The following is a 27922-nucleotide window of genomic DNA, read 5'->3' on the forward strand; positions in this document are numbered from 1 at the left end:
GCGTCCGACTCGTACAATCTCCTGCTGCGTTCCTCAAATGTGAACGCCAAACTCCGCAGAATGAGAGAACCAATTTTGAAACAGGTTAATGGACGAGGAGCAAACACAGCAAAAGCTCTGGAGCTCTACTCTGTAGACCTGAAATACCTTTCATAGCTCAGAAGACACAATAACCTAGCAACCATCTAGAGTACATACACCCTTGTACTACTCTGAATTTCTAAGCAATTACAGTATGTAGCTATCATCTATTCAATCTAACATCCTCCAAATCCCAAGCAACTACACCACCCACCCTTATCCTAGCCAGCAACTTCCCAACACGAGCAGTCGCTGACAATGCTGGGGCAGAAAGTGATAGCTTTTTTTAGTTTAATTCATATTCGTCCCAGCCTTGAGGAATCATTACATAATCTCACCTAACCACTAAAAAGTCCTGTGTGGCATTGTTGGCACCAAAGGCATTGTTTTAAATCTTGTGTAATTAAATGCAGGTAGATGTATTGATTGTCCTCTATAAGTTCCAAGGGAGCACACAAAGTAGGTTGTTTTTTTTTTTTTTACCTGAAAGGAGAAGGACACCAGGATGATGGAGGTGAAGGAAGAAGGGCACAATAAGAGGATTTTTCCCTTTCCCCTTTGCTCCCCGTTGTTTGATGATTAATCGAAACCCATTAGTGTGGAGCCAAGGCCAGTGAATTCAGTCTTAATTAGTTTCTTTTTTTACCCCTCATTCTCCTTTGCTTTGACATGGGGTACGCATTATCTCCACAATGAGGGATTGGCAAAGAGCTTATCTGATTTCCCTGTTCGTCACATGCAGCTGATATTATTGCTGTACTGTGCTGGTACCCCACCAAGGGCTTTACAATGCACTACTTTATGTGAACCAAATGCATGCACGCTTATGCAGACATTTATTTCATTTTGACATTCATTTTGCAAACTCAGCAGGACATTTAGAGGTGGTGTGTTCAGTCTGGAAGCTCAGCTCTAGGTGGAGGTTAGATCTGTTGGGGGATAGACATGCTGAGATTTAGCAAGTAAATCCACCCCCTCACCAGGGCTCCAACATCAATGGGATCATTGTTATGAGCGGAGCTGAGGAGCTACACACCCACCGACACTTCATTTAAAAGATGTGTCGCAGACACTGTACTCTGACATAGTGTCTACCCCTGACCCCGGTGCTAATATCTGAACCCGGGGAAGGAATAAGTTCAAGTAGTGTAATTGAAGAGGAGGCAATTCATCTAATCCTGCCATTGTCAGCACTCGCCCTTCCCCACTTTCCTTGTAACTATTCCAAAGGGGAGATTACAGACCTGTCAGCAGTGGCAGTTCCTTATTTATGTTTTGGAACACGAAAATACCCTTAGTTAGCAAATTTTGCAAAGCTTAATTAGAAAAAAATCCCTCTGGTAAACATAAATGATGTTGTGGTATATCCAATATTTTATCTTCACATACTTAGGTATCAAATTAAACTGTTTAAAGCAGAAGAAATGTTTGGCACAGAGCCTGTTATGTTTGTTTGAGCTCCAATTAAGAGGAATGTGTACAGGAAAAGACTGAATATCTCATTACGGGGAGGTTTCTGAGCTGCCTGTCAAAGCAGGAAAACTCTGACGTCTCTTCTGCTTCTCTGCTCACTTCACACCCAGATATTGACTCCCACTCTTTGTGCTGCAGACTTTGTTGTGATGTGAGGGACAGCTTACAGGATTTAGGAGTTGTCATCTGTAATTGCACAGAGCCCAAAGACAAAATGGCATTTTTTTTTTATTCCCTCCCCCCTGGTCTATTGGTCAAGTTTTGATTGCACCGGTCGTGAGAGCCACAGGCTTTATGTGGACTTGTTTGTGCAGCCAGAGTCATTCTTCACTGAACTGTGTCACTATTACTGCCCTGCAAATGGATTTCACATGAAGATGAACTGCAGCTTGCTGGTTCAATGTGAAGATGGTATCTAAACATGTCATCAGCATCGAGGTTGCAGTTTTTCAACAGACATTATTGAGCTTGTTAACCTTAGCCTCAACGTGCAGTAACAATACAGAGCTTTAGCGACAGTGCTGTCGTGTCGCTCAGCCAGATGTGGACAGCTGGGCTTTCTCAGTCTTCCGGGTGTCCCGGCACCTCGGAGGAAGATGATGCCAATGTTTTATTAAGTAACACAATCTGGGCTGTGACATATACACACACTCTCTCTCCCAAAGCCAATTAAGCTGTTGATGTTCTGGTTATTATCACCAGACCAATAATGGAGATTAGCAAAAGTCACCTCTGTCATTCAGATCGTGGCTCTTATCTTGTCTTGCTCTCAGAAGGTCATCGATTGGCATGATCCTTTTTCACTGTGCGAGCAGTCCCTCATCTCTGTCCTTGTGTTCCTCTAGACCTGCGGGAGATAGTTTTCATCATCCAGAGTCAAAGCCACTACTTCCATGTGCGGCAGGCAGAAAGACGGAGGGCAGATTTACTCAAGCAGGCGCACAGTCTCACAGAGGTAAGATTCAAGTTTTATTTTGGCTCACATTGATTTGAGTAGAAATGCATGTAGTTACAATCTCCCCTAGCAGCAACAGTCACACCTGAACAAGTTTTTGTAAACTGTATATAGTGCTAGAACACATTTACAAAAGATATTCAAATATTTTCATTTTCTCGTATTTGTAATCTGTTTGGGAAAAAGTATGCATGGCATGATTTCACTACAAAGAGCTTTGCCAATTCTATTACACAGTACTCATAATTTTAAATATTAAATTATGGTATGAAGAATTATTCATGGTACCCCTCCAGATTAAATTTATGAAGGACATTCCAAGTCCAAGCCCAAAATATGAAAGCGTCATTTAAAATATGCAACAACCTCAGCTCTTTGCAACATCAAATCATCTGCTCACTTGTAATATCATGAATTTAGGAAATCCAGACATTTGTCTGGCTTTGATGTTTAGATATGTACTGCTGCACTCAACAAGTCAATCTTCCGTTTCTGGGCACTTTTGGTTAAATTTTTAATTAGAAGTGATGATTATCCAAAGGCATGTGCTTCTCCTAATGAATATTATAATTCCTGTTTATGATTCAGATGCCCCCCCCAAAAAAGGCCAGAGAAAAATATACACTTTCTTCAGGGAAATAAACTCAGCTTTTCATTTGCTCACTGAAATTTTACCAATTAAATCAGCATCATGTCAGAGAAAGACGGAGAACAAATGTGAAGGTCAAAAAGCGGTTTCCTTCCGTTAGTTAAATCTGCTCAGAGCCAAATGGAATGCGGTTTCATACATTAGTTATTGCATATTTTGTTTGGTTAAAAAGGGAATGCAGCATCACTAATGACAGTATTACAGTAAATTAGATGAAGAAACTGCTTTGCTGTTTCCTTAATGAAGAGAGTGATTAAGAACTCCTGTGTGGTGGTATGGAAACGTTATATGGTACAGTTGTTGCTGTGTTGTTGTTGTTGTTGTCTCATTGTCCTGCACTGCTTGATGTCACGCACATTTTTTTACATTATTGACTGAGTGAAGCAAACGGACAGGGACAAATGCATATCATAATCTGTCATTATGGTTGACAGGTGACATTAACAGGTGATCAGAAAATAGTTCTATAATGTTTTATTTCTCTCCCATTAATCTACAAGAGCCCTGAAATTTTGCTCCTAGCCTCACGGAATACAAAGCTCAAAATAATAATACATGTGACAGCTCATTTCTCGATTCTATTATCATTATTTTTGAAAGATTATTGAAAGTCAAAGTTTGGGACACAGACTTTGATTTTCTGGCTGTTCACAATTTGGAAAGATTATTTCACGTTTCATGTAATGAATAGTGGCATAAATTTTTGCCACTAGATCCTATTTGTCATGAAACCATTTAGTCACTCTAATGGACATCGGGTTTTATAAGATAAGACAGACTTTATGAATACCACATCATGTTGTGTTTGCATTTATGATCTTAGGGATGTCTGCTATTTTATTATCTGTTACATACGATTACACAAACTAAGACCAGGGAGAATTTTAATCAGCAATTTCTCAAAGAGGCGGCAGTAAAGACTTGACAGCTTTTCAAAGAGATTTAAGAGCAGACTCGCTACAAAGATAAGTTGTCTTCACAGAATCAGAGTGAAAATACCTTTACCTCAGGTGTACCTAGAAAGCAGCCAGGAAGAGTCCTCAGAAATTGAGAAAATATTAATAGTAGTAGTAGTAGAAATAGATCTGCATGGGAGAATTTTACCCAGACTTGAAACAAGAAAATAAAGCTATAATTAATCCAACTTAAAAATCCAAATATTAAATGCCAAGTCTTAAAGGTCAATAAAGGGAGGGAGGAAATTTCAAAAAATTAAAACTCCTACTAAAAATACCTTTTATGTATTGAAAGGTCATCTTCCTGTTCTAATGTTCTTATATATGTGGTCACCTTTTCCATTTCACATTCCAATTTAAGTTTTGCATTAGAGCCTATCATTTCAGCATTTGTTATTTATGATAACCAGATTTGGGCGACAAGACCCTAGCTCTGCACTTTTTCAGCAGTTGAAAAACGCTAGTGCAAAGGACGAGGCGAGACATGGTCCATGTGGAGGGAAGAGAAGGGGCGTATACTGAAGGAAGTTGGACTATAGGTTCCTAGGGCGAATGGACAAAATGTGAGCAGACCAGTCAGCACAGACATTAAGAACATTGTTACTCTCATCAAAGACAGAGCTAGGCCCTTCCCAGCCAAGAAATCAGAACCCAGTCTGCTCCCGGCCTCCAGCTCCTGGAAGATGAGGGTCAGTGAGGGAAGGAGGCTGCAGTTCCCAGAGGTGGTGCAAACAGCCCTCCATCCAGATATGGCTGTTTCCTGTGGAGTTCGGCTGCAGAGGCTTCCAAGCCAAATCTGCATGGCGGCTGTTGTTAGCTCGAAGCTTGGATGGAAAGAGCGAGAACCAAGCAACTCGTAGGATGGAGGGGGAGGAGGCCGAACGAGCCTCTCGCTGGCTGTGGAGTAGGTGAGAGGAGGGAAGCTGGTAGCCAGGAGATGATGGGCAGTGATGGGACCACCACTGCAGACCCACCAACCAGAGTATGGTGGTTAAGTGTTAAAACAGGTTGTGCACCAAGCTGTGGTTATCGTGACTGGGGATTTCATCCCAGTAGGTGTATGGCGCAAGATCTCGGTTTTCTTTTTAACTTGAAATCATCTTCTGCCTGTCTTACCTAACAGAGATAGAGCATTGTATCGATGTATTTGTCAAAATGTAGAGTAGTGCGCATAGATCTGCTCAACCTTTCTCTCTCTCTCTCTCTGTCTCACAACACTTTGACAACAGACCCGTCTGTCATAGTCGGACTGGCCACCAGGAGCACCAGGAGAAATGTCAGCCCATCAGTGACCTGTTGGGCCGTCACAAAATCCACAGCCTACAGTGTTCACCATCCTCGGCAGAAGGACGCAACTCTGCGTAACATCGTCAGCTTCTGCTTTTGCTTCCTTTAGCTGATAGCATTCTGTTGGTCCTAGAGATTTTTGTTTTTTATGCAAAAAACTAAGCAAAAGCAAGAAAAACCCAACCCATGGTTACTTCAGTGGATGGAAATTAAATCTAAACTCTCCCATTTATCTCATTTAATACCACCCACAACCTCTTAATTCAAACAGGAGTTACAACCAGCCATCCACAACTTCAACCCCACCTCGGAGGCACAACATGCAGAAGCTTATGTCTACCATTTGATAGTCTTAGAGGGTGCTCCTGAAGGGAAAAGATCAAAGACGTACAGTGCGTTACTCAGCCATGGAAAGCTTTGCACAATGCCATGAAATGTCTTGAAAATAACTTGATCATGTTTGAGACGTTGGAAAACTGACTCATGAAAGAAGGTTGTGGTTTTGGAGGAACTGTTTTGATCCAGTTGTCTTTGGAGGCTCTTTTCATAAAAAAAAAACACTATTCTGATCAAATAAATTTGATTTACAGCTTGTGCAGACTTAGTGACACATGGGAAGTTTCATGCCAACATTACTGATATCTTAAAGATTAATGACATGATCACTGCGCCTCCAAGGCAAGAAACACCCGTAGGATCAGCATTTCTGATGCAGAGCTTTTTTCACTCACAGCAGATTTTTATTATTCATTTCACCCCCCCCCCCCCCCCCGACTGTAGAGGGTTTCGTGACATCCACAGACAGGAACTTGTGTATTCCATGTGGCGGCTCACAGCCCATGTTTCTGCTGTCTGACATGTTGCCTTCTGGGAGGAATTCACATTACATTTATATAGTATTTTTGTCACTTACCCAATGCTCATATCCACAGAGACGCACAAGCACAACGGAATGAGATTAAACTCTGAAACCTTTTACAGCTGTAGTGGAATACACTGTGTTCCTGAGTGCTATCTCATGCATCACTTGTATTTTGTAAGCAGTTGCATTGAAGGAGCCAATATGAGGAAAATATTTTATTTTGCCGATGTGTTCTTCAGTTGTGGATTAGTCCTTTATTGACTTGGCTGTAACTGACCATTATAAATGTCATTTTGGTCTGCAGCTCATGGCTGGAGCAGTTTTGACAGGTGGCTGCTCAGTCTCTGCACTCCCCTCCAGCCCCTCCTGTAGTTTAAAGCTTGGCTTCCTGTCCTTCCATTACCACCAGGTCTCAGTGACCCCCATCTTCTCCCTAGTCAGTGAGCAATCGGTCTCCTGTTTGTTGCAGGCATGTCTGCACAATGCTCATCTCCTATCTGCTGATTAGGAATCTGCAGCTTGCACATCTCATTTCCCGAGAGGATCAGCCTCTTCCTCTTCAACGTCTCCTGCATTGCTTTTTGCAGCAAAAGCTCTGTTTTTGAGACAGTATTATTATCTGACTGAGTATCTATCTATCTGTACCATGAAAGTTATTCTTTTCTCGTAACAGCAGTGGTGTGAATGTCAGGTAGAGAGCTATTTAATAAAACATGGTTGGTGTCGTTGAGTCATTAGACTTCAGATGAAACTCACATCAGATGAGAGCTAAAAAAAAAAAAAACTTGACTCACTAACAGTGTTTATGAGCTGTGGTGTAAACAGTCAGACTCATTGCCATGATAAAACAGGCCCGGGGTTAGACAGAGCAGCTCAGAGGAGATTGTGCCCCCTGACTTTCTGCATGATGAGTGGACCATGCCCTAATAAACCACAGCAGGGTCTTACGCTCTGCTGCCTTGTTTTCCTCGCTGTGCGAACAACAGTTGCTCTCTCACACAATCCACGCACACCTTTCACACTCCGTCCTCACCACCGGAAGTTTTGCTGCACCACATTGTTCTCATTTGGAAATGATTGTGTGCACTGTCCGTGTCCTGAAATATCCTGCCCTTGTTCCCGGTGATATTTCTGTTCCACCACAGTTTATTTCTGAGAGTCTGAAGGCGCAGGCAGGAGCAAACACTGTGACAGGAATATTAGTTTCAAAGGATTGTTTTCAATGTGTTTACAAATCTCCTTTTTCTTATAGTCCTCATATCACAGATTTTTTTTTAAAAAAAACCTTAGTAAAAGCTTAATAAAGACATGACCTCATAGTCATGGGAAAATGAAAATGAGAGTTAGGTTCAAACAGACTCTCATTCTCTCACCTTACTGGCAGCTTGTGTGCACCTGCATACCTGTGCCCATTATTATCAAAGTTATGTCAAGCAGTGCAGATCTTTTTAAGTCAAATGCACTGATAAAGAATCATTAACAAAAATAAACGCAGAGTCAATGTCCAATAAAAAAACACACCAGAGTATTCATATTCACAAATGTGAAACCCACCTGCATGGATAGGTTCCATTGTCCTTAATGCAAAGTGTATGCAATTTGCAATAAATGGACTAAAACAGGCAAAATCGCTGGTAAGTGTGAGATGTCTGTCTTACCAGAGAGACTGTCTGGCAGCCTGCTTCATTAGTATTGATCAAACCATTGACCCCTCTAGTTACAGGAGTGTCTCTCAACGCACCCAGTCCACCCTCCGGTCCCTCGCTGCAGAGCAGCTACTTTAATTGTCTTAAGCTTTTGTGCAGCCATTGTACACTTTCTAAAAATGATCTCTTTTGTGTGATATTTCTTTTCAGAAACCACCGGAGGTTTTGCTTCTTCACGATTTATCCGATAATGAGGGAGATTGGAGTATCCTTCCTCTGCTGCCTTAGTGAGTATCCTTGAACTCTCAACGTTGAATACGATGGGGGGAAAAAACAGCAAAGGTTTATAACTGTCTGAAACATCATGTCATCCTATTGAATATCAAGTGTAGGTTTTGTTTTCAGGTTGCAAATCGCTTAGAAGCTGTTACAAACACATTAACTCAGATGGATTGCATGGCTTAAAAATGAATGCTTTCCTATTGTGCCCATAACTGTGACAATAAACCTATTACTGCTGTCATCCAGTGGTCTGAGCAGCACAATAATGACATTGGCTAAAGTCGTCTCTATGCTACATCCCTCTGAAAAATCAAATGTGTTCAATATTTGTTGAGGGGAACTGAGAAATGACTTCTCTTTCTTCTACAATTATGAAGATGTAGAACCCAGATTACCAAATGCAGCCCAGGCCATTACTGAGCCACCCTCCCTGAAAGAAGTCTTTGTGATGTTTTTTGTTTTTTTTGTCTTTCTGCCCTCTAGAGAAAACTCTTTGGCTACTTTCATCTGACTGGGTCAGGAGCCTCCAATAGATAGTTCCCCAGACTGGACTGAAATGAAAAGACAAAGGTCCATTTACTCTTGTTTTATTGTTTAACTCCAGTTTTGATGAGACTTTATTCTCCCGTGTGTCCTCAGCTTATCGTACTCCTTTGGGAAAAACTCCTCCTGGATTGTATTTCTTGAGGAGGAAACGGACGTGAAGATGACTAAGCTTGTTCAAGTCCTTGCAAAGTTTGACAAGAATAAAGTAAGTGTACACTGTTCGCACTAAGCCATAATCACTGTGTGTCTCTTTGTTGCTTTGCCAAATCCATCAGCGAGACCAAAGCTGCCTGTTTCTCGCTCCAGCTCAGCTGATCATCACTTCAATTACAAGATACAGTATCAGGATGGCTCCAGCTCCTCTGCAGCTGCCGAGCTGCACTGAGCCCTGCCAGCTCTCAGTGTAACCTGTCAGACATGTCACCCCTGTCCCTGCTGGGGCCCTGTCCCTCCACTATTTTTCCTTTGAATGTGTTGACGACATACAGAAATTATTGGATAAACACTGCAGCCAGGGAAACTCATACATAAGGTTGCAATGAAAATATTCTTTTGTGGTTTCAGGTTAAGCAAAAGATATTCATCCGCAATTGATTTGTTCATTAATTCTTAATTACTTTTAAAGTTTGATCAGTAGATTTAGCAGTTGTTGTGTTTTTGAATGCTAATTGTACTTGTTATCAATTGCACGGTGGTGTAAAAGCCTGAAGGAAAAAACACTTTCAAACATTTCTATCAGCAAATGCTGAAGTTTGCTTTTAATCTCACAAAAGCACTGCAAAAATAATTAATGGATAGCAATTTTATTGTCATCTTAAACAGGTCGACCCTGCATGGCATTTCAATTCCTTATCAGAGATTGAACTGATTATTGTGTGAATATGCACAAACATTACCTGAGGAGGAAGGGGACAACAGATGGAACACCCTATTATTTCTGTCATTTTAACATGCCCCAATGCAACAACTTTCTCTCAGGTGTTGCAGCTCAGTGTTGTCAGCCTTGTTTTGGGATAAGCAAGAGAGAAAGGTCCACACAGAAACGAGCACATTCACTTGCATCAATTAGACACTGAGACACTAAAGAGGGACTGTAATTAGACTGAGTGGGACTTGTAATACATTTGTGATATATTAATTTATTGGTGGATATAACTTTTAAAGGGAAGGGACGATATTTAGTGTTTCTCTCATGATGCCAAGCAGATTGAAGGAAACATATACAGCGTCAGATTAAAAGCAAAGTTTGACATATTGAGTAATAAGCTTATTTGCTTCAGGCAGAATGAGATGATCAATTGCACTCTCATATCTGTGCAGTAAATACAACTACTTCTAGCAGCTGGTTAGCTTATAGATACAAGGGGAAACGCCTAACCTGGCTTCTAAAGCTAGCTTACTAAAACATCTGGCATCTTTGAACTTTGCTCTATCAAGAATTCTCATTATTTTCCCAGCCAGTAACAGACCACCTCAATTCAAAGGTTGCAGTGTGACAATTCCCAAATTAGACCAGAATTCTAAATGTTTCTTTCAATGAAAGTTCACCATAGTGTGTTGGTGGGGGGAAACAAACTTGTTGAATTATATCTCTCCTCCTTATCTGTCAGGAGTGGTTTCTTGGTAAGCCCCTCCACGACCAGGAGTCAACCATCATCCATCACTACGCCTTCGCAGAGAATCCCTCCGTCTTCAAATATCCAGACTTTGCTGCAGCCTGGGCCCTAAGCGTCCCCCTGGTTGTTCGGTGAGTATGTACAGTAAATCCATTTGTGGCCTAGTTTTTCATCTTGTATTACTCATTCAACTTATTCGATATCTTCTAATTGTAAGAGGACTCATTTTTTATTTACTGCATATTTCAACTGCAGTATTAATCTTCTATGATTTGCTTTGTGATAGGCTTGCAAACAAAGTGAAAGACGAGCCCCTCAAATCTGACTTCACCATTGACCTGAAACATGAGGTAGGATAACATGCAAGTCACACGAGTACCTTCAGGCCTGTGTTTTGATGAGGCTTGTGATTTTCCCAAATTTTGTTTCTAGTTTCTCACATTCAAGCCAAAGCCAAGCTAATTCATTTGCACAATAAGAGCAAGGCATGAAATCCATCTAACCTTGAAGAGAAATCTCATTACTTCAGAGAATCGTCATGGTGCCGTATTGAGGTTCTTACTTTTATTACCGAAATTCATTCAGGGAGGCATCTGGGGATTGTACTGAGTAAACATCGCATCAGGACTTTTCAGACTCAGTGTGGAAAGGGGATCAGGATCATTCAAGTTCAGTCCTAGGGATTAAATTTCAATATTTTACATTCTTTATATTTTTAAATATGCAAAGTGATGTTTTTTTATGACACTTTTATGAATTATGAAATTTAGAATTATTTAAAAGACATTGGTTTTCATTTTTGCAGATCAATGTTCTTTTAACACTGTCATTCACATCACTTACAGGCACATACAACCTCATGAATGTGATATATATGCACAAGTACAAACAGATATTGCATGAATCCTCAGTGTCAGTCCAGTTCACTGTCAGTATATAGGCTGCAGACCGTAAGATTCTTTCATATCATTGGCCAATTGTCAGACAGTGCTGTCCCCATTATTTTAGCATAATGTCTCTCTTCCCATTATTATTGTCCTTATGAACTTAACAAGATCAATCTGTGTTGTCACAGGTCGCCTTGTATATCTGGGACAACGGGAAGGGTCCACACCTCACCGCTGTCCCTGAGCTGTGCACTGAGCCAGGGGACTCTCCTCAGGCCCGGCACTGTGCCACCACTCTGATCAGCGAGCCTCCACTGTGCGTGAGTGTCTGCTCTGCTTCCACATCAGTTTGATTGTCCTCAATTCCCAGGAAATGGAAAGGGGAACACAATTGAACAACAACAACCAAAGCTGAGGGTGCTTCACTGTCAGATAGGAGGCAGTTTTGTGATGATCTATGAAATTCAGCCTCGGGCCTTTGTGGCCATGGCCGCATCAGAGGATCAAACATATGTCACAGAGCGGCACAGCACTGAACATTATCGCTTTTAGACACCATTCAGCAGAACGAATGCATTAGCCTGAAAAGACAGGAGTCTATATAAATTCAATTTAGTGGTTTGTTTGTTATCAGCTTCTATATTTATGTAAATATGTATGTATCCATCTCCACCACTGTTTAATACTTACATTAAAACTAGTCTTATAGAGTCATACATTCCTCTGCCTTTACCTCGTCATCCTCTGTTAGATTTTTCCATTCATCATATCTGGACCAAGGATTTCGAAAATTAACTTGCAAATTCATGTTGTCCATAGCTGGTGACTAACCAGCTCTCAATTTCTGTCTCTCCTTTATCCTCTTTATCTGTTATGTTTGCCATCTTAACGCACACGCTCATGAGAATTTCATTACATATACGTTTATGTTTATCATGAAAATATAAATCATCCCACATGTTGAGATGAATTCTTTACCAAGTGGTTAAAATGAAATTAGAGCGGTATAGACAACTGACAATAAATCACATGTAAACATGTGATATCTGATATATTGGTAGTAGTATGTTTGCTTTAGCTGACAGAAGTGAACTGATCAGAGGGGTCAGTCATTTTAGTCTTTAGTTGTTGACCCCAGCTACTATGAAATGATTGAGGTAACCGTGTTGGATTGATGTGTGTGTGACTATAGACTTATGAGAGTGGGTGAGGTGAGTTGAATTTGGGAGAAATCCAGCTGAAGGTGTCCCAGTTCTTATCTTCCCCCTCCCCTCCATTCATCTTGTTTTTTTGACGAAAGAAAAATCCAATCGGATCTTTCCATTTGTGATTCAAATGGCATCCTGCGTGTGCATATGCGGTTTAATGTCTGATATGTTTGCTGCAGACTCAACTGTCAGATTTTATTCACGTGATTTTTATCTTTCTCTCTGGAAAACCACTCTCCTCATGAAACTGTACTCGTTTGAGGAGAAAACGGGACAATGACTCGAGCAGTGGGGAAACATGAAGGTCACAGGTTTAATAAGTATTCATGGAGAAGTTTCCACTCACACAAAACAAAAGGGGACGTATCGTAATCGAGCAGTGTTCAAAACTGTCGCAAGACAAATTGCCGAGTGGGACCACAGCAGTGTACTTGGCTGACCTGTCAACATGGAATCAAGAGACTGGAGAGGCAGATTCAAGGAGGCAAAGGACCACAATCAACAAAGTGGCTGCAGCAGCAAAACACGTCATTCTTTAATTCAAGGCACTATTTGTGGCGTTGCTCCGCTGCGTGTGCCGGACAACTCGTGACAGAAGTCTGTGCAAATTCGTATTAGACATGAGTCATATTCAGAAACGAGTAAAACAGAGAAACAAAGAGAAAAAGGTCTGAGGGTAAAACTGGAAGTTAGCTGTAAAGTGTTTTGAGCCTTCTTGAGGTTTTTCGGGGTCTTAGGTCAACAAAGCATCTGCACTCACACACTCAGCAGAGCAATGTTTGGACGATATGTTGGCTGCCTCTGAGACGATTGAGTAGATTACAGGCAGTGCAGTCGGGTTTACTTCTATAAAAGTTATAGTTTTCATAATGGATTAATTGTTTTAGCATTCAAGCAAAAAGATTATATTAAATTCCAGATTTGCAAATGTGAAAATGAGCTTCTTTGTGTAAACCATTTTTACATCTGTTTAATTTTTCTTAAAAAAGGTAATGAAAATATTCATTGGTTTCCATTCTAATTTGTTTATTATTAAAACTGATAAAAACACAAAATTAACCACTTTTCATGTTAAATATCGCTGTTTCTCTGACGCTCTTGGCAGACACAGGATGTCAGGAAGGCCTTCGGGCTCAGTTTGTTTCCAGGTGCTCAGCTTGTTTTTTAGGTTAGGTTTCCTCCGGTGTTCATTGTTCAGGAGGTTTTTACCGGAAATTATCTGCATACGTCTCCTCCAAAACAAACACACAGACAGAGGAAATTAAAACTGGTAAAATCCCCGAATGAACCAGATTCACGTCAAGAAAATATAAAAATCTGTGTTTAACTGAGGCTCTCAGGTGGACACGCGAAGTCAAGAGGCTGTTGTGCCATAATAAGCACGCCTGCCTTTAAAATCACCTTTTTAAGTTCCCATGTAGATATGAAGAGTGATGAGCGGTTGAGGTTAGGGTTAAAATAACGGCAATTGTACACAGAGGTGCTTTTCACGCCAAGGGTATAAAACACCTGTCATCCAACTGACAACAAGTACCAACCTGACCTCAGACCATTTAGAGAAATGTCCATTTTGCAATTTCACTTCAAAGAAAACAACTCCCACTCATCACTTGGACACTTAATATCGACTGAATAAAATACATGTCAGTGATTTGGCTGCATATTGTCTGATATAGAGTCTGGTTTAACAACATGTGAGCCTTTCTTTCATTCATGTCTCTTGTTTCCACCAAAGGGGGAGCCTGTGATTACAGAAGATATATTTGTTGCTGTGAAAACGTGTAGGAAGTTTCACAGTGAAAGAGGTGAGTCACACTTTAAATGGCACGCATTTCTCTGCTGTCGTGTTGTCTTAATGGATTTTTTCGCTCTGAGCTTTGACATGAGTGACTGTATAAGAGCTCTTCTTCATAATTCTGACATTTTCTTTAGCAGAGTCTTTTCTAAAAGGATTTGACAGTGCTAAGGCAAGAAATAAATGTATAAAATACCTTGAGGTGCTCAACTGAGCGCCTCCCTTAATGCCTGAAATCCAACATCATCCTAAAATCCTGCAGATGCTAGGAAATCACTCACTGCTGTTTGGCAATTTATTGGCAAGGTCCGCCTTTCTTTCTGACATTTCTTTTGTTACCTATAATGTAGCAGCTGAAAGATCAAATTGCAGATTATTGTTGAAGGGATCAGGCGAATTGTACACTTCATTCAGAGGGTGTCGCACAAAAGTAATTGCGTTATACCTTAATTACCATTTCCTCTGCCAAGCTGTCATTGTTAGTTTCAAATGTAGACAGGGTGAAAATGAATATTACATTTCTATGTCAAAGCTTAGATGTGTAAGTAATAAATATGAAAGAGCTTAAAATTTAATTTGCCATGTCAGTAAGTGTTACATATTTTTAATCCTTGTGATTATATAGTACAAATACAATAATAAAAACATTACAATGTGCAGTAATGAATTTAGTAATTCGAGTTAAACTTTTAAAAAAAGATGACCAATAACATAAGGTCATATTGTTTTTCGCTTCCTTAATGCAACAGTCTTAACAACCCTTACCTACCAGGCATGCATTTTTTACTTTTGTCATGGATTTTTATGGTTTGGTGCAATTTTGCACATTGTGAAAAATTTGTTCCTTGTCGTTGGTTTTAATGTTTGGTTTGGCTTGAATTTAAATTAAACAAAATAAACTATAAATAGCATTTTGCAGAAAAAATATGTTGTGCATAAAATGGAGGACTGCTGTTCCTGCTAGATTACATACTTGAAAGTGAAAAGTGAAAGTTTTGATATACGCATTTCACAGCACAGTACTGTAGTATAATAATTTGCTGTGTGGTGCTGTATTGAAATGCTGTATAATCTAACAGCAGCTCTTACTCATTATGCAAATGCAACATTTTCTATTAAGTACATTCACTCATCTCTGTTTCATCCGCAACAGGTTTCTCATATCATCTGGTCACTTACATTTCATGTTTGCTTTACCAGTAGCCTGATATTGTTAACATGATGACTTTTACAAATACATTTACATGATATTTGGTTCGTAAAATTCCATTTCACATTCTTAATCAAATCTTTTGTTGTGGACTACTGTAAGGCAGGTTTTTCGTTTCGTGTGATTTAAGTCTCCAAAAGCCTTTAGAGGCAGCAATGGTCAGGCAACTCAACTTTCAGTTTTTGTGGTTCATTCCTACAATGCTGAATATGCCACTTTGATTCAAGATGGTTGAACACAGCCTTAAGCTGCTGCTGCAGATCTCTGAGTCTTCAGTGTTTCCCAGCACCATCATTCTCTTCGCTTGGACACTTCAGAAACTCATCAGAAAATCTCTTTTAGATCCCAATCTATAGGAAAACTTGAAAGTATGACGTCGGGAATTAGGTCAGCTTAAGATAAGTGCTATGCACTAATACTGTAGCTACGCTAAACGCCAGTGTCTATAAATAGAAGGAAAAGGCACATACAAATACAATGATCTCTGCTCATTTTCAACAGAAAACAAAAAGTCAAAAGGCCGCAGCTCGCAGTTTGTTTCCGGGGATCGAGCACAGCCTGACAAAAAAAGTTATCATTTTTATCATTAATATTTTATACATTTTTTATTTTTAGAGGACCAAAATGCTTGGTTTCCAAGCTCAGAAATACAACTGCTGAAAAAAATGCTCCTTGTTTTACTAGTTACAGTTTTAAAGTTGCATGACTTCATTTGGAATAACCATTAATAAGATGACTAACGAGGACCACTAAGTGCCAAGGATTCAACTCCTCCAATCTGAAATAAGAAAGTGTTGGGGGTTTCTTTATAGCATGAGAACATACTGTCGAGTTTTGCAGTAATCCTGATATTCAACAGAGTGGAAGGATTAAAGGATTTCATCTCACCATCTTCTTTCAATTTAATCTGTTCTCCCTCTTGTCTCTACTGATGATGTATTGCTTAATATATTCAGTGGTTTTTCATAGAATATTTTACCAACAGCAGACAGAAACACCAGGGAAAACATGTGTTGCAATAAATCTGAAATAATCATTTACTCTGGGTGTCTCGACCACAAAGAGTTGTGAAACATATTGAACACTATGTATTGATTTCCCCCCCCCCCCTTTGCTCTAGTTCCAGTGATAAAGAAGACTTGGGAAAAGGATGCGTTTTTTTTAGAGTACTACAGTGACCATGCCGATCCTTCAATACCAACCATTAATTTGGGAATACCAAATACTGAAAGAGGTAAGAGCTCCTTTGGCCTCAGTCCAACCAAATAGATACAGTGGGACCTCTGTAATGGTGCAAGGTTAGCTGCTTCTATAGAGGTACATGAAAAAATGAAATGGCAAACTACAGTTGAAATATTTTTATAACTGGAACCTTGTGATGAGATGGCCCCTGCGATTCAGAGTTATTATTGCAGGAGAATTTGAACTGAAGTGAGATGGAGTCAGCACAGCAGTGACTAAAAACCTCATATTTGTCATTTCGTCCACTGTGTAAATAACAGATTTCAGTCCGTTATTTTAGAGCTTTAAGTTAAACATGTTGAGATGCATTTTTTAAACTATCATATGCTCTTTTTATAGAGAGGGGATTAATGGGTCTGTGATTGTTCTTGAATTTAAGAAGCTGTCCCCTGACTGAAGGTTATTAACGGCACCACACGTTTGGCCAATGTCCCCCCACGCACTGTTCTGGTCTGTACTTTAACAACTGAAAGGTTTTGCTCCAGATGTTTATTTTTTTACCCGCAGCACACTTTAACATTTTGAACTTTGACAGGCGGTTGGGTCCATGTTTACAAAGCCTTATTATAGGGTTGTTTAAAGGAATAGTTTGTCATTTTGAAAGGACTTGTATAGACTTTGTACCTTTGTAAAGCACTTTGTGACTTCTGCCTGTGAAAGCTCTATATAAATACATTTTACTCACTTTTACTAACTTACTTTCTTGGTGAGTTTAGGTGAGAAGATCAATGTTACTCTTGTATCCTTTTGTTAAATATTCATTCAGCATAAAGACTGGAAAAGGGGAACAAAATAGCCTGACCTGCCCAAAGGTAAAATCATACTGAGACTTCTAAAGCTCACTGGTATTACAAAGAGTTCATGTGGCAGACTTTTTTCTCAGCAACAAGCAGTGACTTTCTTGAGTCTTGTCGTCACTGCAGGGTTGCCAGACAAACAGTTGAGACAAGTCACCGCACCTGGCCAAGAAATAGTTCAGCACACAATACGTCAAACTTGTCATTTTTACATGGATCTATCCTATTAGGATTTATGAGATACAAATAACATGTTGTCATATGCAACAAGCAGATACAGACCAAGTACCATACAGAAAAGGAAAACCCAATATAAAAAAATCTAATTTAAAAGCCAAGAAAGTCATGAGCTCAGACATTATCGACCACTGCGCCCCTGCATTAAGAGGCTACATCTGGGAACAAAGCCCAAAAAGGAGGTACGGAGGAGGGCACATCCTCCAACAGGACAGAGTTTGTTGGTCCCCTTAGGGGAAGCTTGAAGTCAACAACATCCTCCAGCTTCTCCCTCAGGAGAGTGTGGAAGATCATCTCCCTGAGGAGAAGTTAGAGGATGTTGCTGGGTAAGAAGATGCAGTAAAATGTAATTTACCGTGCCCAGAAGTGATAATGATGATGATGATGATTAATATTATCTTGGTATGTTAGGTAGTTAGGTTGATTGAAGGTTTTATCCTCAGACGAGTTTTTCGAGTGCAGCTCCTGTCACTCGGGAATTTATGTGTCTGCAAGATTCATTTTTGCTGAGTCATCGCTGACGAGACATTGTCTGATTTGTTACTAAAGGGGCAGAAAAAAGGGATTTTGGAGAAAGCTTGTCTCTCTCTTTGTTGTTGTTGAGGATTTTACTGCACTGGCCGAGCCGCGAACCCGCAGCCTCGGTTATGTGAGACGGAAAACACCTAAGTTGGAGTGTAATTCGCCAGCATGATTCTCAACGTGTCGGGTAGTGATGTTTACAAACTGCACACGTAGTGTTGTGATGTGCGGTCCGCACAATTTTATTTGTTACTTTACAAAAAGTGTATTGGATTAAAATCGCTTACTGCCTCTTTAAGTTCCATCATCAGAAATGATGGTTGCATCAGTAAACAGTTGAATTAAGTAATCAATGGCTAGATAAAGGCCAGATTCAGCTTAGGTGCATGTCACATGCTTGTTCATATAGAATTTATGGTAATGCATAATGTACAATAATCAGAAACGTGCACGAGAACATGTAAATAGAGCATAAGAATGTTCAAAGCGGCCCATGACCGTTTGTAAAGACAGCCCAAGATCTCTGCTCCAGCACCCTCCTGGTTGCCTGAGGCCGGGGCCATTTGGCTGCAAATGATTTTACAGTCCAATGGCTGTCGGCACATAATGGCACCCAAAGAACTCTCATGTTGCACCTTAATGGGATGATGCATGGGTTGCAACCGCTCTCAGCCCACTGTGGGAAGGGTGAGGGTTGTTGTTCAAAAGCGTGTGTCTCCAGTCTCCCTGCTGTCCCCGTCTCCAGGCAGCTCAGGTCTTTAACAGGGATGTGTTTTGCAACCTATTTGCATTGAGGCAAACTGCCACTTGCTGCTTCCTGGAACATGTGGACTAGTCTGTTTGCAGAGCAGAGCAGAGCCTCGTCAAGAATAGATGTCAATCCACCCAGCGAGGTTACTCTGTTATCGATCCAGTTTGTTGCTGATGTGCAACTTCCGAAATCTCTACCATTTCCTTCATCTTCTTGACACTGAAGCACAGATACTTCTGCATGTGCCAACTGTCAGTGCTACCAGGTCTTGGGCACACTCACCTGACTGGAACCTTTAAATTGTTTTTGTTTTTTGTTTTTTAATCAGATTTTACTAATGAGATTCAAGAAAGTGTGATCAGATAACTGAAAATGGATCTCACCCTAGGTGCTCAAATCTGATTGCAAACTGATTTCACATCTTAATGGTAAACAACCCTTGATGTCGCATGCGGAATACTTTTATCCCCACCAGGAATCCGCAGCGATTGAGGAGTTTTAACACTGCAACTGTAGTGTTGGTCTGCGAAGAGCAAACCGACACATCTGTTTTTCATCTAGCCTGCTGCTTCGTCTCTATTATTGAATATGCCACCAGTACATGCAAATAAGTGTGTAGGTTACATCATTTCAACGGCGAGTATATTGTGAGACTCGAGACCTGAGATGGCACGACCATTGTAAAGTCGGAGGTCTGATGTGTCAAGAGTAAAAGGAGGGTGACAGCCCAGTCCCCTAGGCCACTACAGTGCCACTCTGCAGCATGTAAGGCATTAGTAATGTGTTATTGTCACGTCTGACTGAAAGCAACCCACTTAAATTGACTTTATATGACGTACGTTTATTTTAAGATCCTAAACCCTGATTAAATATGTTGCTGCCTAGTTGTGTCATACAGTGAGTGTCTGAGAGTGCAGGAACACTGTGCAGAGACCGTTTTAAAAGCTAAAAGAGGCCAAACGTTTGAATAAGAAATTCAACTGTTACTGCTGTTGCATTTTCTCTCACTTATGACTTCATCTTTCTGATTGCGTAATAGATTGATTAATAGAGGTGTTTCTAATGCTGCCTGCATTTACAACAGTCACATAATATCTGAAACACCACTCCGTATTGGAGGTCCAATTCATCATCAATCTGCTTGTAACTGTGACAATGACAGAAGCTGTTTTCGGACATGAACTTCGGAAATCGTCCGGAAGAATGGTAGTCTGCCCTTCACATTTCACAGGCACAGCAGGAGATTGTCCAGGTCAGATGCACTCACACCAACAGGAACATTTCTGCAACAGTCTGTGGGATCTGGGTAGAGCATGCAGGAGGCAGGACATGGCGATAATCCGGCTGCGGAAAGCAGCGTTTTCTTCTTCAGTCATCAACACGCCCACTCGCTCGCAGTGAATCCTCAGGAGATTTTCCTGCTGCATTCTCACATGGGCTCACTGAGATTCTACTAGGGGTCTGGCTGCAAAGGTTGTCAAAAAAGGCTGGTTTTCGGTGGGGTTTATTTACACCCTGAGAGAAGCCATTAAAGTCTGATAATGAGATTAGCACAGTACCAAGGGTTCCATTGTTAACGTCAACTAATTGTTGCAGCTTTAGTACGTGTTCAGTCGTTACCACTGAGCAGAGCAACATCAATATTCCACATTTGTTACGATATCCTCTCTCACTGTAAAGCAGATACTGGGGTCAGGCCTAGAGGCGGTGTGTTCACATTCACAGTTTGCATACTGCCGAGCTGAAAGTCTGGCAGCCATGTGCCATGACAACAAATTCAAGTGGAAGTAGTCTGGCCTCTGATTTGCATAACTCAACATGTTGCCTAACCCGAGGTACTGAGAGTAGCTGTGACGCACCTCTGAGCCTGATGTTTTACTCTAGAAAAAAAAGCCATGGCTCTGCTCCTCTCAAACAATTTGTATTAGTATTTTCTGAAGCCAGTGTTGGCCAGGTTTCGCTAATAGATCATCTAGGAGAGAGTGTTTCCTTCCCTTTAATTGCTTTCCAATGCATGCCAGTTTTTTTTTTTTGTTTTTTTTCAACAATCAAATTTTGGAACTTTGGCAGCCGTCCAAAGTTCATCATCAAGGCAGAAGGATTTTCTCTCGTATGGAAAGTGGCCAGATCCTGAAGCTATGCTGTCAGTTTAATAACTATACATAATGTCAAACAAACAGAACTCATAATACCATTTACAGTCGGGAGTAAGTACAGTAGATTGCATTTTTACAGTTGCTGGAGTCTGAAAAAAGGTTACTGGGCCTTGAACACCATGACATCTGAAAATAGAATTAGTGTTATACTGTAGCTGTAAAGAGAAATGTGCAATGAAGTCAGTCACTTGGGGCATGAAGCCTCTGTGTGCTGCAATAATCAGATAAGCATGCACTGAAATGATATTCGATTCAATTAAATGTTTATCTGTCCCTCTATACTAAATAGCCAAATCATACACAATCCCTTATCAGAATACAATTGAATTAAAGTCAGCCCATATATAATTTATTCCATTTCTTTTGTTTTAATCTGTCTACTCCTTTCCCAAGGCCTCAGGGATTATGTTAATGATTGCTGAGAGCAGCCTTGGAGTTCATGAACAGTCAACAAGCATCAATACGTCAGGAATCTGTAGCCACCGTCATAAATCTATAATTTTTTCACCTTCAGTTGATTCCTCTGACTCCATTGATTTTTTTGGGCCAACTCTTATAGGCATACATTAATGTATCTATGTGTGAAATGTCAAAATACAGCATTTCTGAAAATCATATTTATGTATATTTGAAGACAGAGGTTTTTGAACTATCGAATCTGTGATGTGATGAACACAACCTGATAGATGGAGCTTACTGGATAATTCTTGATTCTCCAATGGAAAAGAGGTTTGACGACAAGTAAAACAAAAAAAATTCACTTGAATCTTAGTGTAGAAAATAACTTTGAGCCTATATTCATTACTCTGCAATCTGAAGTTGCAAAGAAAGACTCGGGCTGATGAGAAAAAACAAAACTCCTAAATATTTCGACAATGGAATAATAAACTCAACAGTCAGAGGTTTAACACATTTTCGACAGTCTGAGGAGAGCGCTGATGCAAGACCCTGAAATGTGAACATGGCATGGGAACTAAGTTAATAAACAAACTATTCACGGTCAAGTGTGTCGTGGTGATATTATGGTGTTATGTTCAAGATCTCTCACTTTTATATTGATACGTTTATTATAGATTCTGCTTGACACATGATCAAGGGAATCCACTGCATGCTTCTGGGACCCTGAACATCACTGACCCTCAGCTAGAAATACGATTGCTGGGTTTTTCCGGAGACCTGCCTCTAAAATATACATTTTTGGATTTTATTTCAGTCAGCAGTTCAAGGTTTCCTTTCTTACTCCATATTCAGATACAAGTGGGGCGAAAAGACACCTTGGGTTCCTCATAAATAAAACAGTAGGGCGTCACTGTTCTTTGTGATGCTTGCCACCAGGGATTTCCATGTCTCAGCTCTCAGCCATGATGGCGTGCAGATATTTGGATTTTGATGGCTTCATTTCTTTTAGATTGCTTGTGTTTGTTGTGCCAGCGCCACATCACTGTTTGTTTTTCAGGAGTTGGCGGAACATTTTGTTCCATCTGGCAGACATGTCAAACATACCAGAGTAAAAGTTTGATTTTCCTGGCCCGTCATGCCAAACTTAGCTCATTATGTCTTTGAGATGTCAGGGATAACGGCTTCTCCTTTTTCTCACAAGAAGACACATCTTAAGACTTAAAAGCAATAACTTTCTCCTAAGAAGGGTTTTATTTGAATGCAGTGCAATTCAAAACCTAGAACGATCAACAGCAAAAGTCATTTCAAGCGACAGCCCTTCAAACGCATCATCTTTTATTTGATTGCTGAAGTAGCCGATGCTACACCGAGGCTTGTTCTCACTTCAACTGTCAACTCAATGCTGGAAGATAAATAAAAGCTGCAAATGCAACGTAGTTCACTCTTGTTAGCTGTGGTTTTATTGCCTCCTCAAAGGCTCCTATATAATATACTCCTATAATAGTCAAATTAGTGAATAGTTTGTCGCATCAGTTTCCACAATGTTAAAATAAATTGCCGTTGGCTGCATTTAACACGTTATTAAAATGACTCAGGCTGGATTACCACCTGAGCCATTCACAATGAAACATTGATTGGCTCGCTGAACTGAACATGGAGCCGTGACTCACGTCTTCTAGCTAAAAAGTTTCTGTTTTTGTATAGTTTCTCATGGTAACTGTTGGCGAGCCTGTGTCACCTGTCAAATCCTATTTTGTTAGAAGAATTTTTTCATTTGTCTTTTTTTTTTTTGGGCAGAGCTGTTGTCCTCTGCGTGCGCGCGTGTGTGTGTGTGTCTAAATGTGTGTAAATATCCAATAATGCCAAGTGTGTTTTCTTTCAGTTACGGGCTCATTTATCTTTGTAAACAACAGTACAGCACATGGTCAATATGTGATTAAGTCGTACTGGCCAGTATTGACAGTATGTCTGAATTTACAGGCCACTGTGGGAAAACATTTGCAATCCTCCAGAGATTCCTGAGCAGCTCTGTCCCAAACACCAAGTGGCTCCTTGTCGTGGACGACGACACACTCATCAGGTATATCTTCATGATCTGGAAATGGTTCTTAAACATCGTCTTTCTCACCTGTTTCATCTGTCCCACAGTCTGTCAATCATTAAATGGCATGCTTTCATCCTTCTTCAAGTTTGACTGACATTTACTCATGAATGTTCCAACAGATTTTGACTCACAGCCATATAAAAAAAAAACCCACCTGGAGTGAAGTCATTTTGGGAAAATGAGTTCCAGAGACATTACCATCCTGTCGAACATCTAAAAAGCCCAGCCAGTAAATTCAAGTCCAGCCGGCTTCGCTTTATATCTGTCAGGTTACCTCTTCATGTGGAAGCGAGTGCCTGAGGGAGAGCAGTTTCTTCAGCCTCTAAATGAACAGTTTCATACGTGTGTACGCATCGACGTGTGATGATGAGTGTGTGATGAGCTTGATCTGTGCTCTCTGCAGCCTCCCCCGACTGCGAGTCTTGCTGAGCTGCTACGACTCCTCTCAACCAGTGTGTCTAGGGGAGAGGTACGGCTACGGCCTGAGCCAAGGCGGCTACAGCTACATCACAGGGGGTGGAGGGTGAGTTTCACATTTCACATGCTCGGGGAATAATGATGATAGATACAGAGGCCGCAGAGGGACTATAGAATAGAATCTGCAATCTGTAATCTACAGATAAACCGTTTCAATTTAGTGTGTTGCTCCCTTCAGGGACATTTTGGCTTGCAGTGTGCATTAGAGTAAATATACTTGATAAAAAAAAAGAAAGAGAAACGCAGTAAACAGTCCTCAGATCATAAGATAAGACAGGGATCCAATACTTAATACTCACACGGAAAGAAACCGTTGGTTACTGCGTGAAAAGAAATAGCACAAAAATGGCCGCAATGCCACAACATTCGTATTTTAAAGGCCTCGTATTTCACGCAAGTGAAAGTGGACAAGAAGCACGAGTTGTTTGTCAGCTGTGCTATAGATAAATCTGCAGCAGTGAGTGAGCTGTGTGAAAAACTTCTATTTAGGGACACTTCAGTTGCTCTGACACTTTACAACACTGCAACTGCCAGTTTTCCCAAAAGTGATATCTCCTAAAAAACTGTTTTGAGTGGCAATGAGCGCTTTTTCTAGCAGCCGGAAATTTGTCTGTTCATGTGTAATTGCCTCTCTTTTCAAAGAGATGTCACATCATTTGTTGTGCACAGAGAAAATACACACCTCCCGCTCCGTTAGATTTGCAGCTTCTCTCCCTACACTGTTGCCCTCTCGCCAAATGAATAAATTAGGTAGGAAGAGTATTAGGTCGATAACGGCCTCGAAGATGATGATTTACAGTGCGGCTAAATCGAGTGTGTTATCTACTCATTTGTATGTGTTTGCTGTAGTATGGTGTTCAGCAGGGAGGCCGTGGTCCGACTTATTAACAGCGGCTGCAAATGCTACAGCAATGACGCGCCGGATGACATGGTGCTGGGAATGTGCCTCAATGCTCTCGGACTTCCTGTCACACACAGTCCACTCTTCCATCAGGTTGTTATCACACTCCTGCACTACAATTCTTTGTGTCTCTCTCTGTTTGTATGTCACACAAACAATATAAGCATCATATGAAATGTCCCTGGCATCTTTATTGTGGACATTTTATTGTGAGATGCTCCATGCCTTGTTAACAGTCGGATTTCGTAACAGATTTTACCATCTCATTACTCCGAGAAAGATAAAGACCTCTATCTTATTCATTGTAGAAAGCCCAACTGACTGATATCTGATATTTAGAGGCCCTTCACACCCACACAGGTCTCTTCAGGTTTTGCGGCTGATCAGATCAACTACTGTACATTCTGTAATCATGAGTAGTTCTCTGTGCTTGTGATTCTAAGTCTGTGATATTGGGAATTTCTGACAGCAACAATATCTCCCATTTGGCAAAAAATAGCTACAGACAGAAGAACCCTATTCACATCTAAATGATATCCAATATTAATACTGATACAGTAAATTCAACTCATTTAAAAGTGTAGTAGTTATATGTTATCTGGTTTTGCTTTGCTTTTGCAAATAAGGACGTCAGACAACAGTGTTGCAGAGTTGGTTGTGTGATCCTAAAAATACTGTGCATCATCAACAATAGATCAGTACATCAATTAAATTTGGGCTTAGTTAATTAAAACAACGAATTTGAACTTACTCATGTGCGACATTCATATTCAAAACCCTGTTGAGGCCCTACCACATTCCTAAGTCAAATCTGTCAGAGCAAGGCAATCTGAGTGTCCTGTTCTTAATTATGACTTGATGTTGCGACAACTGTATTTGTTACTGTGACGTGTCAAAATGTCTTGGTTTCATTTGTCCCGGCTTAACAAAACCACAAAAGAATGAGCAAGGTGTCAATGAGAGGCAAAGTCCTGAAAGGAGGACTACTTAATAACCTGTGTGCGTGCATCATGAATGCAGGACTTTATATTAAAGCACCAATTTTCTGTTGAGTAGACAAACCGTTATTTTCATTTAACCTTTAATTATAGGTCACTCCGTCAATGAATCAGCCAGTAAATAAACATACTGTTCTGGAAATGCTTGGTTTTCAGTATACAGTGGATGTATACTTATTCCTTCACTTCTTCTCTACAGCAGTGTGCAGTCTCTTCTGACTGCATCCAAATATAAATAGCTGTATTTAATCTTACCTTTCAGGCACGCCCAGAGGACTATGCCGGAGACTTCTTAGCTCACCAGGTGCCCATCTCTTTCCATAAACACTGGAACATCGACCCGGTTGCTGTTTTCAACAAATGGCTTAAGGACGACTTGTGGGCAAAACCTTTAGGTGGACTTAATCAGAGTATCAAGACGGAATTATAATAATGTTAAGTACATGACGTGTGTGTGTGTGTGTGTGTGTGTGTGTGTGTGTGTGTGTGTGCGCGTGCGTGCGTGCGTATTATGGAGTCATTGAACTGAATTGTCCCTCACAGATGTAGAAGTTTTTGTATTGTTAATGTTGAACTGTAATTAAGAGTGGCCATGCAAGTGTGTGTCCATGACTTAATTTGTGGGTCTTTTCATTTGTGTTTCATGAGTTGCATGTTGAGCTTATTGTTATTATGGAAACATGAACATGATGTGTGTATATTTATATCTTAAGAACAATCTGAACCTTACAGCGGAGCATATCTTCTTCTCTGGGAGATGTTTAATCTTTTAAAGAAGGGTCATTAAAGCTGTACAATGTGCTCTATTTTGACATAAAAGTATAAATATTTGAGAATTCTTTCCTTTTCTTTTCTATGATATGATTGTATAAAATATGAAGTCATTAAAGGTTAATTGAGGCGAGATGGTGAAACAACAGTATGCTCACAGGCTGTTTGATGTGACTAAAAAGCAGGATTAAAGCTGTCTGAAGCAAAAGGGGGTTTTAATTACTACCAAAATGTACCAGACATGTAGTTTTTAAATGCCCTACCTTTTCTTTAAACCTAACTAAACACACATCATATTTTCATGGACATACTAGTAAAACATTATAATATCCTGAGGTATTGATGTTTTATCAATATCAGTACCAATTTTTCACATAATTAATTGGCCGACTCAATTGCTGACCATTAATAAAGGTCTTTCCAAGACTTTGAGTCTTGTTTGAAACCCTTTTTCTGGCTGTTTGCCATGTGGAAAAGTCAATTTGCAGTTTATAATGCTTCATTCTCAGGAAGAAGAAAAAACTGGAAGCAACTGCTGCTGCCTTATAGGGGTTGAGGAAGCTTTAGAAAAACCTTTTAGGATTATGAAAGGCCTGAAATTAATTAAACTGAACTAAATTTGAAATGTTAACATGGCAGAACTCTTCACTTACAGTGTAATGTAGAAAACTGCTCCTCTGTTCACAGATTTTTTTTTTCTCCTGTATTTGTGGTGATAAATTGACACTGCCCTAATAGCCCAGTAGGCCAGCTCGAGTTCATGAAAAGTCTATTGGCCTCAGGCATTTGAAGTAGTGCAATAAGTCAAGTAGACATCTCCTAACGCACCTATGAATTGTAACCTATTCGCAGGAAACAAGTTATATTCTTCAAGGGTTTCATCCACACGGGGTGATGAGTGGTGGTAAGAAGGTGCTTTGCACTGAGGGAAATCCTCTGCATAATTCAAAGTAAGTCCACAAAACATGCTTGTTTCGCCAATAGTTCTAGCATGTCAGCAGCAGCAGCAGCGTCTCAGTCAGGTTGGACTTTTCTGGGGTTGGATTTTTTTTCTTTAATCCTGGTCCAAAATGGTGAAGTAGGAGGTTGAGTGTACTGTTCTGGAGTTGTTACA

The 27922-nt window shown here is 40.3% G+C and overlaps 1 protein-coding gene across 5 annotated transcripts in view; it reads left to right on the top strand.

Annotated features, from left to right (window-relative positions):
• b3glcta (beta 3-glucosyltransferase a) overlaps positions 1 to 27922 on the top strand; it is a 63644-nt gene that overhangs the window by 23858 nt on the left and 11864 nt on the right. The window contains exons 1-13 of one of the 5 annotated variants that reach the window (XM_035623565.2): positions 4801 to 5022; positions 5344 to 5483; positions 8120 to 8196; positions 8831 to 8942; positions 10348 to 10484; positions 10640 to 10703; positions 11429 to 11560; positions 14184 to 14253; positions 16574 to 16687; positions 23538 to 23637; positions 24065 to 24184; positions 24988 to 25132; positions 26300 to 27240. In XM_035623565.2, the coding sequence (XP_035479458.1) occupies positions 4944 to 5022; positions 5344 to 5483; positions 8120 to 8196; positions 8831 to 8942; positions 10348 to 10484; positions 10640 to 10703; positions 11429 to 11560; positions 14184 to 14253; positions 16574 to 16687; positions 23538 to 23637; positions 24065 to 24184; positions 24988 to 25132; positions 26300 to 26467 (1458 nt within the window). In that variant the 5' untranslated portion in view covers positions 4801 to 4943 and the 3' untranslated portion in view covers positions 26468 to 27240. Of the gene's footprint in view, positions 1 to 2399; positions 2510 to 4800; positions 5023 to 5088; positions 5484 to 8119; positions 8197 to 8830; positions 8943 to 10347; positions 10485 to 10639; positions 10704 to 11428; positions 11561 to 14183; positions 14254 to 16573; positions 16688 to 23537; positions 23638 to 24064; positions 24185 to 24987; positions 25133 to 26299; positions 27241 to 27922 lie in introns of those variants that run through there. The other 4 variants (XR_007031716.1, XM_035623563.2, XM_035623564.2 and 1 more) reach the window with 4 other exon arrangements.

This window comes from Scophthalmus maximus, chromosome 11 (assembly GCF_022379125.1).
Source record: "Scophthalmus maximus strain ysfricsl-2021 chromosome 11, ASM2237912v1, whole genome shotgun sequence".
Lineage (NCBI taxonomy): Eukaryota > Metazoa > Chordata > Actinopteri > Pleuronectiformes > Scophthalmidae > Scophthalmus > Scophthalmus maximus.